The 14,590-nt window shown below is 36.2% G+C and overlaps 1 protein-coding gene across 1 annotated transcript; it reads left to right on the top strand.

The window, feature by feature from the left end:
• The first annotated feature begins 742 nt into the window (after positions 1-742).
• LOC135196590 (protein D3-like) lies at positions 743-11,073 on the top strand. The gene is made up of 7 exons (XM_064223430.1): positions 743-818; positions 5,477-5,568; positions 6,438-6,561; positions 7,430-7,533; positions 8,343-8,422; positions 9,855-9,917; positions 10,782-11,073. Exons 1-7 carry the CDS (start codon positions 758-760, stop codon positions 10,942-10,944), a joined length of 687 nt encoding a protein of 228 aa, XP_064079500.1. The 5' UTR covers positions 743-757; the 3' UTR covers positions 10,945-11,073.
• The last annotated feature ends 3,517 nt before the right edge of the window (positions 11,074-14,590 follow it).

Genomic DNA, 14,590 nt, shown 5'->3' with positions numbered 1-14,590 from the left:
ACATTAATATAAAGAAAATACACGATCTTAATACACCACTTCCTGAGGCTAGTATACTGGTATCGAAACTTATTCGGTTATAATCAGTTGAATCACTTCAATTAATGCAATTGCCTAACACATTTGCACTTAGTTTTCTAAAAAAAAAAAAAAAAAAAAAAATACTCATTAAACATGACTAACTTTACAATAATGTAAGACAGTCTTCGCCCTAAGATTAATTTACAAATTAACCAAATTTTACTAACCTACATATATAATTACGAGGGCAGATTGAAGATTGCTGGACCTAAAGACTAGTGAGAATGGTTCGTTTTTTTAATAATATTAGTATTTTAAAGAAATATTAAATATGTGCAATGTGGTTAATGAAACAGTTATAATCTAAATTAGCTTTTATTAATGGAAAAAAAGTTTCAATAGCATAAATACAATATGCGGACCTATAGCTCCGCACGCGTGCGGAGTGCAGACCGCAGCTCTGCATTCAAAGACTCCCACTCGAATCTTCTCCGCACTTTTGGTCGTTTCTCCGCGTTTTGGCAACACTGGCCGTAACCTTGAAGGTCAGTGTTCCCAAGGTCCCAGGCAAGTTGTTCATTTCGATTTTCGACTGCATTCAGTTTGGGCGTTGTGACAGCGCGAGCCAAAGGTAACTTGATAAAGTCGTGTTGTTAGTAGTTATCATTCATTGTCATTTATGTTGGTGAGTAATTAGTGGCAGGCTTTTGTTAGACATGATTACGGTACTTGAGGAATGTGCCGAAGGTGGAAGAAGACTGACGCTTACCTGCTCAGTTCTCTGGCCATAGAATCTGGTTTGACATTGTTGTAACGGGTTAAACTTTATATATTAGGGCCGTGTTTTTATTCGATTTAAGCCTAATAAAAGAAACTTACTTGTTCTATATTTACCACTGGCGTAGAAACAGTTGCATTATGGGCAGTTATCTGACTGCGACAGGAAGAATCATTAATCTTTATTGAAGAAATATCATAGATGTTTTGCTTCGGTTGGACAGACTTGATAACCCAGTAGCTTAAAGTTTGTTCAGCCCATTTATGTATCTCATTAAAAAGATTAACTGCGTGTCAGTGCCTACCCTATCATGAAATGAAAAACAGGTTGTGTAAATGTAAGGTTGTTTTCATTACCTCGAAAATTAGCGTAAGGTATGTCACGTGCTGCCTTCTATTCACCCTTACTTTGTGGTGGAATGCATTCATGGTCTTTAAATTGCTTTTATTTTAGTCCTGATTGTATTGCTTCTAGACGATGAAATTCATAAAACATAGCCAATCATCAAGTTGCCTTTTCAGCACCAAACCAAAAGCGAAGTAGGAACCTTGCCAGTCATTTTACTAAATTCTGAGTAAAAATGTTCAGAAATGGAAACCATAAGACGAGGATTCTAAATGGGTTTGCCCCTTCCTGGGTATGGTAATTGATTTAAAGTTTGGTCAGATGACCTGGTACTACTGGAACAGTGTTATGCTAATAACGTATACCCTTTCAGCTTGCCACGTCTGTTTACAGAAGTTCTCGATTTATAGTGGTGCTTAGAATGGTTTCTCCCTTTCGAGAAATATGTTTTTGTGGAGCTCTCAGATTGAATGCTACGTAAAGGTTGCCTAACTTGGCGATTATATAGAATTCTGTTAGCTGTGGGATATCTTGAATGTTCAAACTTTAGACTACCATGTAAAGTGCTGCTTACTTATCCTGAGGTCAGAAACCAGAAATATCTGAGGAGCTGCTGTAAGACAAGTTAAGATTGAGAAATTATGCAAGCACACGTATCCCCTCACAGTTTTTGTAGACATTGTGTATATTGTGGATCATGAAGGATCTGTGAAAGATTTTGTTCATTTTGTCATGTGTTCATTTTGTCATGTTGTTCTGTAGTTGGATATAACTGTATTGGTATTTTATATTGAATACTACAGCAAGTAATAATGTTAACAATCATAGTGATTAGTAAACCCAATGGAGTACTTAAATAAATGTGAAAAGAAAACATTTACTCTAATATTTATCAGTGTCTGTAAGCCATTGGTTGCTAAACACCTGATTCAACTTAAATACTGTATCTGCTCTTCTCAAAAAGGAATGTGCAAAATTATTTTTTTTTCCTTTTTTACTTTTTTACAGAATAGTATAATAGTGTTTTCTGTCAAACTATGTAGAATACATGCACCATGTTTAAAGTGAAATAAGTAAATTAGGCCACTAACATTAAAAAATTTAGGTTATATATATAGAAAATTTGGATTACAGCCATAAAATTTACAAAAATAATAATGGCATGCTCATGTAAAAGTTCTATAATACCATAATCTTTTTTATTTTTATGAAGTTTAATTCAATGCTTACATGCCCCTTAAAACTAAATTATTTTTTTATATGTTTGATACTCTCTTTGCTTGCAGAAATTTGCTAAAATTTCAAACCGCCATCAGAATTTATTTCTTATAATATTCTTGAGGTCTGGTAGGTTGCTTACAGCAGGGCCATATGTATTTCAAACAGATACAGCATATTTGGAGATTTCCATGTACTGTACTGCATATTATATTGAATAAATCAGTCAAGATTCATGACTAAACTGACATACTCAAGAGGTCAGTCCCAAATTTTGGAAAGGGTGCAATGTTTTCTTGGTTGAAGCCTGTTCATTCCCCTAATGTCCTAACACATATGTAGTATATTGACAAGTGATTATGTAGGTCTTGCAACTGTTTTTTTCTTACCCTGTTTTGCCTTCTGTCCACAGGATACCATCTGTCTTTCAAGTTACTGATGGATTTCAGTGAGGTTTGATTCAACTTTGAGATGGCTGCACACTATAGAGTAATAAAATATTTTATGAATTTCATCTAATTTTTAAAGCAGCCTAAATTGTAGATGGAAAGAATTCCTCAGATTTCAAGATGGATGTAGATCCATAGATTTTTAATTAAGATAGTTATGTAAATTACCTGGATCTGATCTGCAATTTGAATAATACAATATAATTGTCTGATATATCATATTCTTGAGAACGGTAATTTAAATTACTATGATAAATACCTTTGTCAGTATGTGTGCTTTGTGTTAAATAGAACTTGTTGCAGTCAACACATATTGCCCCAACTGTAAATAGTTATTTAGACTGGATTTGTTAAGGAAGCTGTAATGTAGTGGCTATGGTATATCTCTTTGTTCATCTATCCTTTCACTAATTTTCTTCTGAACCTCTCAATTGTTAAAATGGGGGCTTTAAAACTGTGGCTAATCATTAGTATTACTCTATACTGCCATTTATGACTTTCTGTTAATCCATTGATGGAATCATTTTACTTGCACAAATGAAACTCTGTAATGTATATGTTATGCATGACTTGCATTTATCCAGGCATACTTATTTTCAAAGCCTTCAGCCTTATCAGAATATTCAAAAGGACATCAGTCATCTGTTTTGTACAGCAACAAAGACTCATTGTTATTGGATGAGGCTGATAAGGAGGCCTTATCACCTCAGTATAGTTCAGGAGACAAAAGCATAAACTTTATCAGCATTCAGTTATAAATGTTGGATCAAGTGTAGATTAATCACATGCATAAATTTTGTTTTATCCATTTGATTTTATTCACAGGTAAAATATATTCTTATACAGGGTGCGGCACCATAACTTCCTTTTTCCAAAAGGCAATAAAACAAGATGTATAAATCAGAAAGGTTTTAATTTTGTTTCATAATGATAGTACATATTTAAAGTTTTGTTTCACACAGTTTTGAAAATCATATCAGGTTAGTGACGTCCCCCATTGTCCATACACAGCATAAACCGATTTCTGGTGTTTGCCATGACCCTCACCAGCATATCAGTGGGTATATTAGCAATTTCTTCTCGGATGTTGGCCTTCAAGTCTGGTAGGCTTCTCGGGCGGTTGACATAAACACGGGATTTCAAATATCCCCACAAATAAAAATCACAAGGGGACAAATCGGGGGAACGGGCTGGCCACTCCAAATCGCCCCTTATTGAAATGAGGCGGTCCGGAAAGTGTTCCCTCAAAACAGCCATCGATGCCCTTGAAGTGTGAGCCGTTGCTCCGTCCTGTTGAAACCAAATATCCCCTAGGTCCAATTCTTCAATTCGCGGAAAAAAAAATTCCTCCAACATGTTTACATACCGGTCTGAATTCACTGTCACTGTGACCTTATTTTCTTCAAAAAACCAAGGACCAACAATTCCAGTGGAGGAAACTGCACCCCACACCGTGACTTTAGGTGAATGCAAAGGCCTTTCATGCAATTCACGGGGATTGGTGTCAGGCCAGTACGCATGTTTTGTTTTTTGTTGACACATCCAGTCAAATGAAAATGTGCTTCATCACTAAAGTAAACAATAGCGTCTTCAGAAACGTTTTCGAGAAGTGCCTCACATGCGTTCCTTCGTGAAGTGAAATCACATACGGAGAGTTCCTGCACAATCGCCATCTTGTAAGGATGGTAATGAAGGTCATAGTGAAGTATTCGCCTCACTGAACGATCGGAAAGTGCCAGGGCAGAGGCATGTTTGCGCGCAGAACGTCGTGGGGATTGCTAGATTGAAGATCTCACTGCCTCAATGTTCTCAGGTGTTCTGATGGGCCGAGGTACTCCAGTTTTTCGTCGTGTCGTACTCCCAGTTTGCTTGAATGTAGTGACCCATGTAACAATTGATTTCCGGTCTGGAACAGGGCCTCTCGGGGCTACATTGAAACGATTTCGAAAGGCGCGCTGGGTTGCAATCACACTGTCGATTCAAAAAGTAGGCTTCGATGGCAAACGCACGCTCCTCACTACTCCAACGCATGATAGTGACTGACTGTATTTCCAAGAAAACTTTCAGAATGGCCCTGTCAAATGAAACCACACCCACCCCACTACTACTTCTACAGCCAGATTGCCAAGCATTATAAAAAAGGAAGTTATGTTGCCGCACCCTGTAGAAAGAGCAAAAAAGGCTGTTAACTCCCATAGTTAAGTTTCCACAGGAGGGAAAGGCCTTTATTGAAACAGGAAGAGGTTAATGGAGAGGAAAACATTCAGTTTTAACATTAAATACTATAGCTATGAGTAACCTAACTACAGTGTACTTAAATTATAAAACATAATACACTAAACCCATGACTGCACTGTATATATATGTATTTAACAAGAAATCAAAATAGCAGCAGTATCACATGGCTGAATGCTTAAAACTTACAACATAATGAATTGGAACATATACTAGGTGACTGATGAGAAATACAAACAAATACTGTGCAATTGAATATATGAAATTTATCACAGATGGAATTACCCTAAGTACAAGATTTCAAATCCATGACAGGAAGTATATGATATAGAGACTGTGGAACAGTCCTACATTTAGTATCCTAAACTTTTTGATTAAGTAAAGTTTTTCAATGTCATTTTATGAAAAGTATTTGGGATTTTTTTTTCAGGAAGAATGGCCGAACAACAGCAAATTTCACGATTAATGACTGAAGAAATAGTTCCTGATGTAGTTGATGAGCTTCCTTCTAATTGTGTTAAGGTTGGTCTCTGATGAGATGACACTTTTGACAAAAAAAGAATTTTATGAAAGTGAAGTCACCAAATGCCATGATACATGCTGGATCTCTGTGCATTTTACTTAATCATAATAGAAGTTTCCTAACTTTTGTTTTTTTCTGAAAAAGGTTTAACTACCAATAATACAATTATTTCTGGTGACAGCTCCAGTATAGGGTTACAGTATTGGTTGTGGTTATCGGTTATGGGATGCCTTTAATATTCAAGCAAATGCATTACTTAAATGGTGTTTGTTGTTTATTAGATTTTGCTTATTATCAGAAAGTGGAAGCATATGATAAGTTGAGGGGCTACAATTTAATTTTCAAATGGGTATACTCCTTTCAAATACAGTACATGCACAAAAATAAATATCCTTGAGTAGTTCCTGATGCTGACTTGCAGTTGGAAAAGATTGCCATGAGTATTTGCCTACATTTGGATATTTGTTATGCTTGATCTAACATGTTTTTTACACTTATTCAATATAACATTTTTGTCTGGGAAATGCAACTATTTTGAATAGATATCCTAGTGAAAATAATCATCATAATGTCAATGATAGTAACATACAAATAAGTTGGGGTCTGATTAGCTGAGTTTCTAACAAGTTTAAGGGTAGTAAATTGGACAGTTTGGATGACCAAGATCTACAAATAGCAACATAGAAGGAAGGATGCTGAGAACCTCTTAACTACCCATTAAATTGAGCCTTTTCAACTTTTATTTCTCAAGGCACTTGTGGCAAGAAAAGTAAGAAATCATGTAATTTACTTAACATTTTTTAGCATATCAAAATGTTATATATTATCACCCTTTGGATAAGTTTAAGGCGTATCCTTTTGTTTACAGGTGAAGTATGGCAGCCGTGAAGTGTCTTGTGGAAATGTTCTGACTCCTACCCAGGTTTTTGAAGAGCCTACTGAAATATGTTGGCCAGCAGACACTAGCAACCTTTACACATTATGCATGACAGGTACATACTTTACCTACTGCTGTAAATTTATGTGCATATTAATGTTTTGTGGTAAAGGGTAATAGTACATTACCAAGCCATTTCAAAATGCCAAATAATTAATGATATTAGTTGTTAAAAATAGTAACAGACAAGTAAGAAAGTAGATAATGGAGTACTGATATAAGTGATTACAATATTTAACCATTTATATGTATTGTAATCTTGTTCAATTATTTTCCCTCATGCACTGCATGATAGAAATAAGTGAATAAAAAAATATAAGCACAAAGTTGTAAGCATGGGAAAAATTAACAGAAATATAACAGAAAGAACAAAAAGAAAGATGAAATTCAACTGAATGCTTAAGGGAGAATAAGAATTTTGGGCTTGCAAATTCTCAATTTGTTTTTCTTTGTAACAAACCACCAGAAATACAATTCGTTAACTTTGGATTTTGAAGTCAAAAGTTACAAACGAGTTTAATTGAAGATTTTTTGAATGGCTAAAATTTGTAATACGTACTTCAAGAGATTTTTGTTGTGTATCGCAAACACTTTCAATTTTGTCAACTAACAGGCATCCCCATTCTTAATGTTTTAACATCAGAGTTTCCCATTGGGGAGGTAAGTGCTAAATGGATTCTCTCCTCAGAAATCTCAGTCTAATTTCCAGCCTTGTGACACCAGGCCCCTCAGCAGCTTCCTTGTTTGATATGATGAAATACAGTTTGTAAAACATCTAAAAATTCTAGAGTTAGCTGCTGTATACCCAGGACTGCCTGTAGCATTAATACTTTGTACAAATACAACTGTTAATATTTCTTATTATTCTTATTGACAACAAAGGAACAATACCAGTTGCTTCATCCAAGTATATCTGATTTCAGATCCTGATGCCCCAAGTCGACAGAATCCTATAATGAGAGAGTTTCTTCACTGGCTAGTTGTCAATATACCTGGAGTGAACTTTCAAAAGGAGACACTTGCAACAGTTTGTTGGCTCTGGACCCCCTAAAGGAACTGGTAAGAGATAGATTATTTTTCATTCAACAACTATATTGCTAACGAGTAGCTTAAGCTGTCAATGGTGTTTAGCAGCATGTAGAATCAGCTGCCCTGACTTCATTTTCTGTCTTCTGTGCACTAGGAGCTGGGATCACACACTAAGCACTCCATGGTTAAACAATGCAATTATGTTTGTTGTTGATCTTAAGTAAGGTCAAACCAATGCCTGTTTGCAAGTGCTTCAATTAATAATCATTAGTTGAAGCAGGACAATCAGGTACTGGAGTTTTAGCATAGTAGTGCAAGTCTTATTTGTTGTACCTACAGGCCCTCCAGTGACATTGCTTTTTGCTTTCCATCAATTTCTTTCTTTTACTGTTAGATGTCTAATATCTTCAACTTTATCTCCACTTGTTTTTTAATCTTTTACCAAGAAATAAGCTGTCTGGCTGCTTATGCAGGGTACATCAACAAAGGGAAGTACTATGGTAGACTTGTGGATTATACTCTGTAAAAGTGACCAGCGTTTTATTAAACATTTTTTCTTTTTCTGTCTAATTTAGAGCCGTACAAAATAGCCTAGATTTATTGGAGAAGACATCAGTATGCAGTATTTTGATAAAAGAAGCCAGTCCTTTCTGGATTTCAATTCTGAATATACACTTAAAGTCACAAAACATAAGAGTCCATGAAGCTTTTGTTATAGTACAATTAGCCAAGTTAAATTTTTACAATGAGTTGAACTGCAAATTACATTTGTAAGTTTTTAAAATTCACAATGTGCATTTCTAACAGGTCTCCACAGATATGGTGTATCTGGCATATCAGCAGCCAGGGAAAATAAGCTGTGATGAACCAAAAATGCAACAACTCAGGTAAGCCTTTGATTTTATTATTGTTTTTGAAAACTTGAGAACAGTATTAAAGGTGATCCTCAAAAATGAATAAATTCCTAAAAGCTGCAAACTAAGCAAGTTACAAAGAAAATTAATGAAAAGGATTTTTATTCACATCCCGTTAATTTAATACGATAATAGTGCAAGCAACAGAGGTATTTAAGCAAAAATATGTATGTACTACAAATGAGGGACAACGGAAACAATGAGATTAAAAAGAGTATTCTAATAATGGTATACAAAATAATTGTGGGGAAGAGGGAAAGACTGCATATCTTTGTGTAACATAATACTACTGCATGCCTGAGAACAGGTACGTATTATGCAAGAAAGGACACTCAACATAAAAGAGCTCAAGTCATAATAAAATCCTCTAATTTTTTCATTCTTACCAAGATCAATAGTATTTTGTTAACCCAAACCTAAATCAAGTTTGGTATCAGACTGCAGCCATTTATGTCACTATTCTGATCATAAGTTGAAATGTATACATAAATACTTTACAACTGTATGTTATGGCCTTACAGAAAATTTGGAAGTCAGAACTTACAAAGTATACATACATATAAAATTAACTGATTTTTAAAAGTAATTTATACTTTTCATAGGTATGCAGACCAGAGTATCCTCAGTGCAAAACAGAATGGGCAAACTTTGTAACTGGTGATAATGGGGGGAGTCGATAAATACCCTTTACTCACCTTCTGCCACTAGCCACTTTTCCTTAGGCAATAGGAACAAAAGTGAGGTGGTTGAATTGGGATTATGATAAAAGGTTCTGGTTTGTATATACCTAGGATAAATACAGATTAAAAAATTTATTTGTTTGTATAGAATACTGCACAAACCATTGCCATTTATAGTAGACTCACTCCTTAGGGAATAGGTCGTCTCTGACAACCGACTGGCATTGAATCCTACCTGAAATGTCATTCTCCTGGCTGCACAAGTAGGCAAAGTATGCAATAACTCCTATAACCTCCTACTTGGCCTAGCATTTGGGATAACAGAGTGCTATGGTCCTGTGCATGAGTGAGACTGTGAACAACAGCAAGAAGAGTACTCACTCAAATAAGGAAATGCAATTCACAGTCATGAAATCCCCAATGTAATCCTCCAAAGAGCAAGTGGCAAATCTCCTTCACCTCTTGAGCACTGTCCCCATAAGGGGGGAGTACAGCATTCTAAGGAGACAGCAGGATAGGAATGGAGGACGGAGAGAGGAAAGAACTAGGAGGATTCGTGAGTCACTGGGGGGGGTAGTCACTCCTTTATGAGACCAGTAAATGCCTCTTGTCCCTCTTCCTCATCCTACCGAACTCCTCTCACTGAGGAAAAGCCCAACCAGCACATTCCTTGTAGGGAGAAAAACAGTGCATACTTCCCCCCACAAAAAGAACATTACCTGCAGGATCAATTCCAGTGAGAGTCCACTCTTCACAGAGGCTGAAGGAAAAGTTGCTAGTGGTAGAAGGTGAGTGAGGGGTAGTTCGCTACTCATCCCCATAACCACCCATTATGACCTTGTACCAAATACAATAACTGTTACAGCTTGTGTTGAGGATGCTCCTATAATATGAAAGGTGATAGTTTGTATTTTCATATTAAACAAGTTTTTTCATGCTTAGTTTGTTTAGCAATCACCACCAAAGCTGTAATGGTACTCAGTAAAGAAGAAACTGCAGACAGGCTTTGCTGAGTAATCACATTAATGCAAACTGTGAATATTTATCCATTTTCTTTTTACACAGTTTAACACCTTGAAAATTGCTCTTAATGTTTCCCAACTGTATTAAGAGGAATTTAGAGTAACAATTTTTACTTTTGAAATGTGTTATATAATTTCACTGGTAACCCATTATCAGGAATACTGTGATATACTTCTGTCTTTATCAATAATAATGTGCTTAGAATATATCTTGCTTTATAGAAATAATTTTTTCCTTTGTACTTTTTAAATTTTGTTGTGTTAAGGCATACTAGGATAGCACTGGTTAATGTGCTTTGCTCAGCACATTGTAGTAGGTAACAAGTTCTCTAAAGCATCTGTACACATCCCCCAGCTGCATTACTTACAGCCTTTTACTGTCTGCGTGATCACTTTGCTTGCCTCACCATCTTTAACATTACCTTGCTGCAAGTTTCATCACATTTCAGAACAAACCCTTCAGGCTTGCCGTGTGTATATTACTCAGTGGATCAATTAAATTGCTTCATAAAAATAATCATCTCTCATATTTCAGGGATTCTTTAAAGTTCATATTATATGCTTGAGTACATTTTGGAGTTTAATATTTCATAGGTATTCTAAGATGATAGAATAAAAAAAAATTTTAAGGAGCAAATTATTTTTCCTTTCAGTTGAAAATAGGAGACAATTCAGCATAAGGAATTTTGCTGCCAAGTATAAGCTGAAACCTGTTGCAGGAAATTTCTACCAGGCTGAATATGATGAAACAACATTAAAAGTCCATCGCCAGCTTGGAGTCATTCCTAAGTGATTATTCTTGTAACCATTCATCAAAGCTCAAAAATACCTTTCAAGGGCATTACTGTACACTTCAGATATCTTAAAATTCTTTTATTTTGCTGATGTATACCTCAAATATAGTTTTACATTTGTTTATGAACATTTTTTTCCTTTCATGTGAGAGGTACTTCCATCACTGCATGCCACTAACTACTGATAAATATCAGGTCACATGGAGACTTTTGATACAAGGAAATGTCACAGAAATTCCCGAATAAGATGTTGGGAAAGTTCAGCTACAGTTGTGTAAGATGATGATAATGAAAACTGTTCTGCCTTTATATCTATTCGTATAAAATGTGCATCTTCTAAATCAAATGAATCTCTTACTCACCACATTGATTCTTAGCAATCTCCAACCATCACTGATGCAATGCAGTTTACCCAGACATACTAATATAAAAGATTGGCATTTGTGAAGCAATGGTCTGGACTTGGTGTTAACAGTTAAAGAGACTTATCTCACATGCTGGGAGAGCAATACATGCATTTGAAAATTTATGTTTGTACTTTTACATCAACTCAAAAATATATCAAAAAGAAATATTACATGTGTTAATGACTGGAAAGTGCCAAAATCAAACAAACACTTACATATCACATCACATCCGACTCAATCCTTCCAACTTCAGTTACAGTGTTTGTGTCGGCATTAATTGCCATAAATTCTTGAACAGTTCTAATCAAACTTTTTGCTGGAAATGAGGAAAAAATACAAATGACAAAATGTTAGTTGTATTCAGCTTTAACAGGTAAAGTATTAAAACATATTTCAAGATGGAACAAAGACATGTAAAACAACTCTAGTAGACCCAAAATTTTATCAACATTGTCAGTTAATAACTTCATTCACTGGAATCCCTTTTTGAAATCAACACTTCAACATTATTGGAAATGAAAACCATGACCTTATGTCATCAAAATTTGCAGCCTAACGATTCATGAAAACTAATGGTAGTCCTAAACTGATGTTGAGAAGTCTTTTATTTATATTTAATAACATGCATATGAACACAAGACAGATACCAAGTTAAGGTAGTCCATAATGAATGAGGTTAATTAAGGGAGTGTAGCCTACGATTTTTTGCATGCTAAGTCAGGTTGGGTTGGGATTTGGCAAGACCTTGTGTCTGATGCTGGTTAGGGTTGGATGTATTTCCTGTATCTGACTCAATAATTTAATTTGCTCTATATCAGGTTAGGTTTGGGGGTTCCCCACTTTCCCCTGACTTAAGTTACGTTAGCTTAGGTTTTGATTCCCTTTCTTTAAACCTCCCAAAGACTGTTTCTATCACTGGGGTCGCCAGTACCCTAACTGTTAAATATGGGCTACGGCGAAAGGGAAGCAGAAAAACAAATGGTTTACAAGTGCAATAATGGCCAAAATTGCATAAAACATGAATAGACAGTTGAAAAAGTTTAATATACTGTAACTGGAAAGAAATTAATTTATATGGGGTACTTATCAAAAGCAGTTGTCATTATTTAGACTAATGGGAACAGTTTAAATTCTAGAAAAATAAATCTGGAATCAGCATATTCAACTGACTGGTCTACATCTTGAAGAGCTCCAGTAGGACTAAATTAGTATCCCAACCATCATACATCAGGCAAGCCTAGTCTAGTCAAGCATTGCCCAGTGAGCCTACTGGTAGCCTAGTCTAATAAACTGGCAGCTCCTGTGAGAGATACGATTTCATGCAGTTTTAACAATCATTACACATTAAATATTTACCAGAGAATCCTTTCATAGACTACTGGATATAGAAACCTATTTTTTGGTAGCTGCTGGGAGTCCTCGAGGGAGTTACCGTACTCTTATAATCCACTCCCCCTCCACTAGGCCTGATAAGACTGACCAACCAATATTCAAAAATTCTCTCATAGTTGCTCTTGGTCAGAACAGTGCCTCATGAGTTGATATAGTTATAAAGTATAAAAGGATTCATGGTAGGAGGGCTCTTCTATCGCCCCACAACAATTTACCATGGACTATCCATTCACCATTCTCACACAGATGTGACACCAGCACACACGTTAGCCAAGATCTCCAGTTCTTGCCAGTTTCTGTGAAAGAAAAGCAATCACCACAAATTACCATTTCTTTTAATCAGGGAAAATTGGTGGGCTTGAGGGCTTACTGTGGCTACCAAACATAGATTATTCATTCTTCTAAACCTATTTTTCGACAGTGTAGCCACATTTCATCCTCAGAGGAACACACATAAGAAAGTGACAGGTGGCAAAATGGCCTAGCTCCTGAAATACACGAAAACCAGTTTGGCATAATTTTCGTAAACATGCAGTAAATGAAACATGCAAGAGTCCTAATGGACCCAACCTCACCAAAACTTACCTTATTTACGCCACTGTGCCATACCCTGACCTGAGTGAGTGAGAGAGAGAGAGAGAGAGAGAGAGAGAGAGTTATTCTGGTGGGTCAGTGCCTTGTCAGGTGTATTTTAGGATGAGGAATTAGGCTAGATATCGTCTACGATGTTGTGCACGTAACGTGGTATTAACCAATATAGGCTGTGCAACTAAACCCGAGTTTTACCTTGAACATTTCTCCAATTATCTCACCTGTACTAGGCTAAATGGCCGAGCAGCCACCTCTAACGGAAAAATGGCCATCTTCCCGAAAAGTACTTTTAATTCACTGCCATAAGCATCAGTCAAGAAGGGTTGTTACCCACCCAGGCAGCATGCCGAGACCTCTATGTTCCACTCGAAGTAAGTGTTTTCTCCTAAATTACAAATCAAATGGCATAATTCAAGCGCTTTTTTGGGCCAAGTGGCCGCATTCCAAGAAGAGGGGGGGGGCCGCTATGTCGGCGTTCGATCATTTACCCTACATATAGTATAAGTAGGCTATAGCCTAGCTATGCCCTTTTCTACCGTTCAAACAAAAAAATTTTATTGGTAGGTAATAAAATTACCTTGTTTGTTATGAAATGAATGACAGAAATGTTCAAATTATACGCTAAAACATAGGAATACCTAGTAGGTAGGTAGTATAAATATTTAGTAGCTCCAAAATACGATTTGGCTCAGGATGTAGTTCACAGAACGAAGGGAGCAAGCTTTGTTTGAAAGGAATATAGGTACCTAGAATTGAAGCCCAAGGCCAAGCACTGGAACCTCAGAGATCATTCTGCGCTGAAACGGAAATTGACAGTCAAAGGTTTGAAAGGTGTAGTACTAATAAAAGGAGGTGGAAAACCTCAAAACAGTTGCACTATGACTCAATTGTTAGCTAGGGGGAAAAACCAGCGACTACCAACCCTTATCACGGTTTTCAGGTCTTATTCACTCGATATTTAAATGGTGAAACAAGAATACAATTACAACTCCAAGCATACCATTCAAAAGATTGAAGTTTCGTCAACATAATGTGATATATGAAAGCCCCATACGAACTAAAATAAGCATGTGACGCTCTTCGTAAAATATGTTTTCAAGGCAGTTTTGAAATCCAATATGGCAGCTACCGTGTGGATGTACAGGTTTTTTGATCAGTGGACGAAAATCATCTTCCCAGCCTTCCAGCAATCATTTGAACAATGTTAGCGTATGTATGTAACGTTTATTGTTTATCTTACTCAAGATTGCAGTTG

Source organism: Macrobrachium nipponense, chromosome 18, assembly GCF_015104395.2.
Source record: "Macrobrachium nipponense isolate FS-2020 chromosome 18, ASM1510439v2, whole genome shotgun sequence".
Classification (NCBI taxonomy): Eukaryota; Metazoa; Arthropoda; class Malacostraca; order Decapoda; family Palaemonidae; genus Macrobrachium; species Macrobrachium nipponense.
This window is presented reverse-complemented; position numbering and strand designations above follow the sequence as displayed.

Excerpts from the sequence above, each read along its gene's own strand:
- LOC135196590 (XM_064223430.1), top strand. The coding sequence starts at position 758 with ATGTGCCGAAGGTGGAAGAAGACTGACGCTTACCTGCTCAGTTCTCTG. Across the intron at positions 6,562-7,429 it reads TTACACATTATGCATGACAG|ATCCTGATGCCCCAAGTCGA; the intron begins GTACATACTTTA and ends ATCTGATTTCAG. Across the intron at positions 8,423-9,854 it reads CCAAAAATGCAACAACTCAG|GATCAATTCCAGTGAGAGTC; the intron begins GTAAGCCTTTGA and ends CATTACCTGCAG.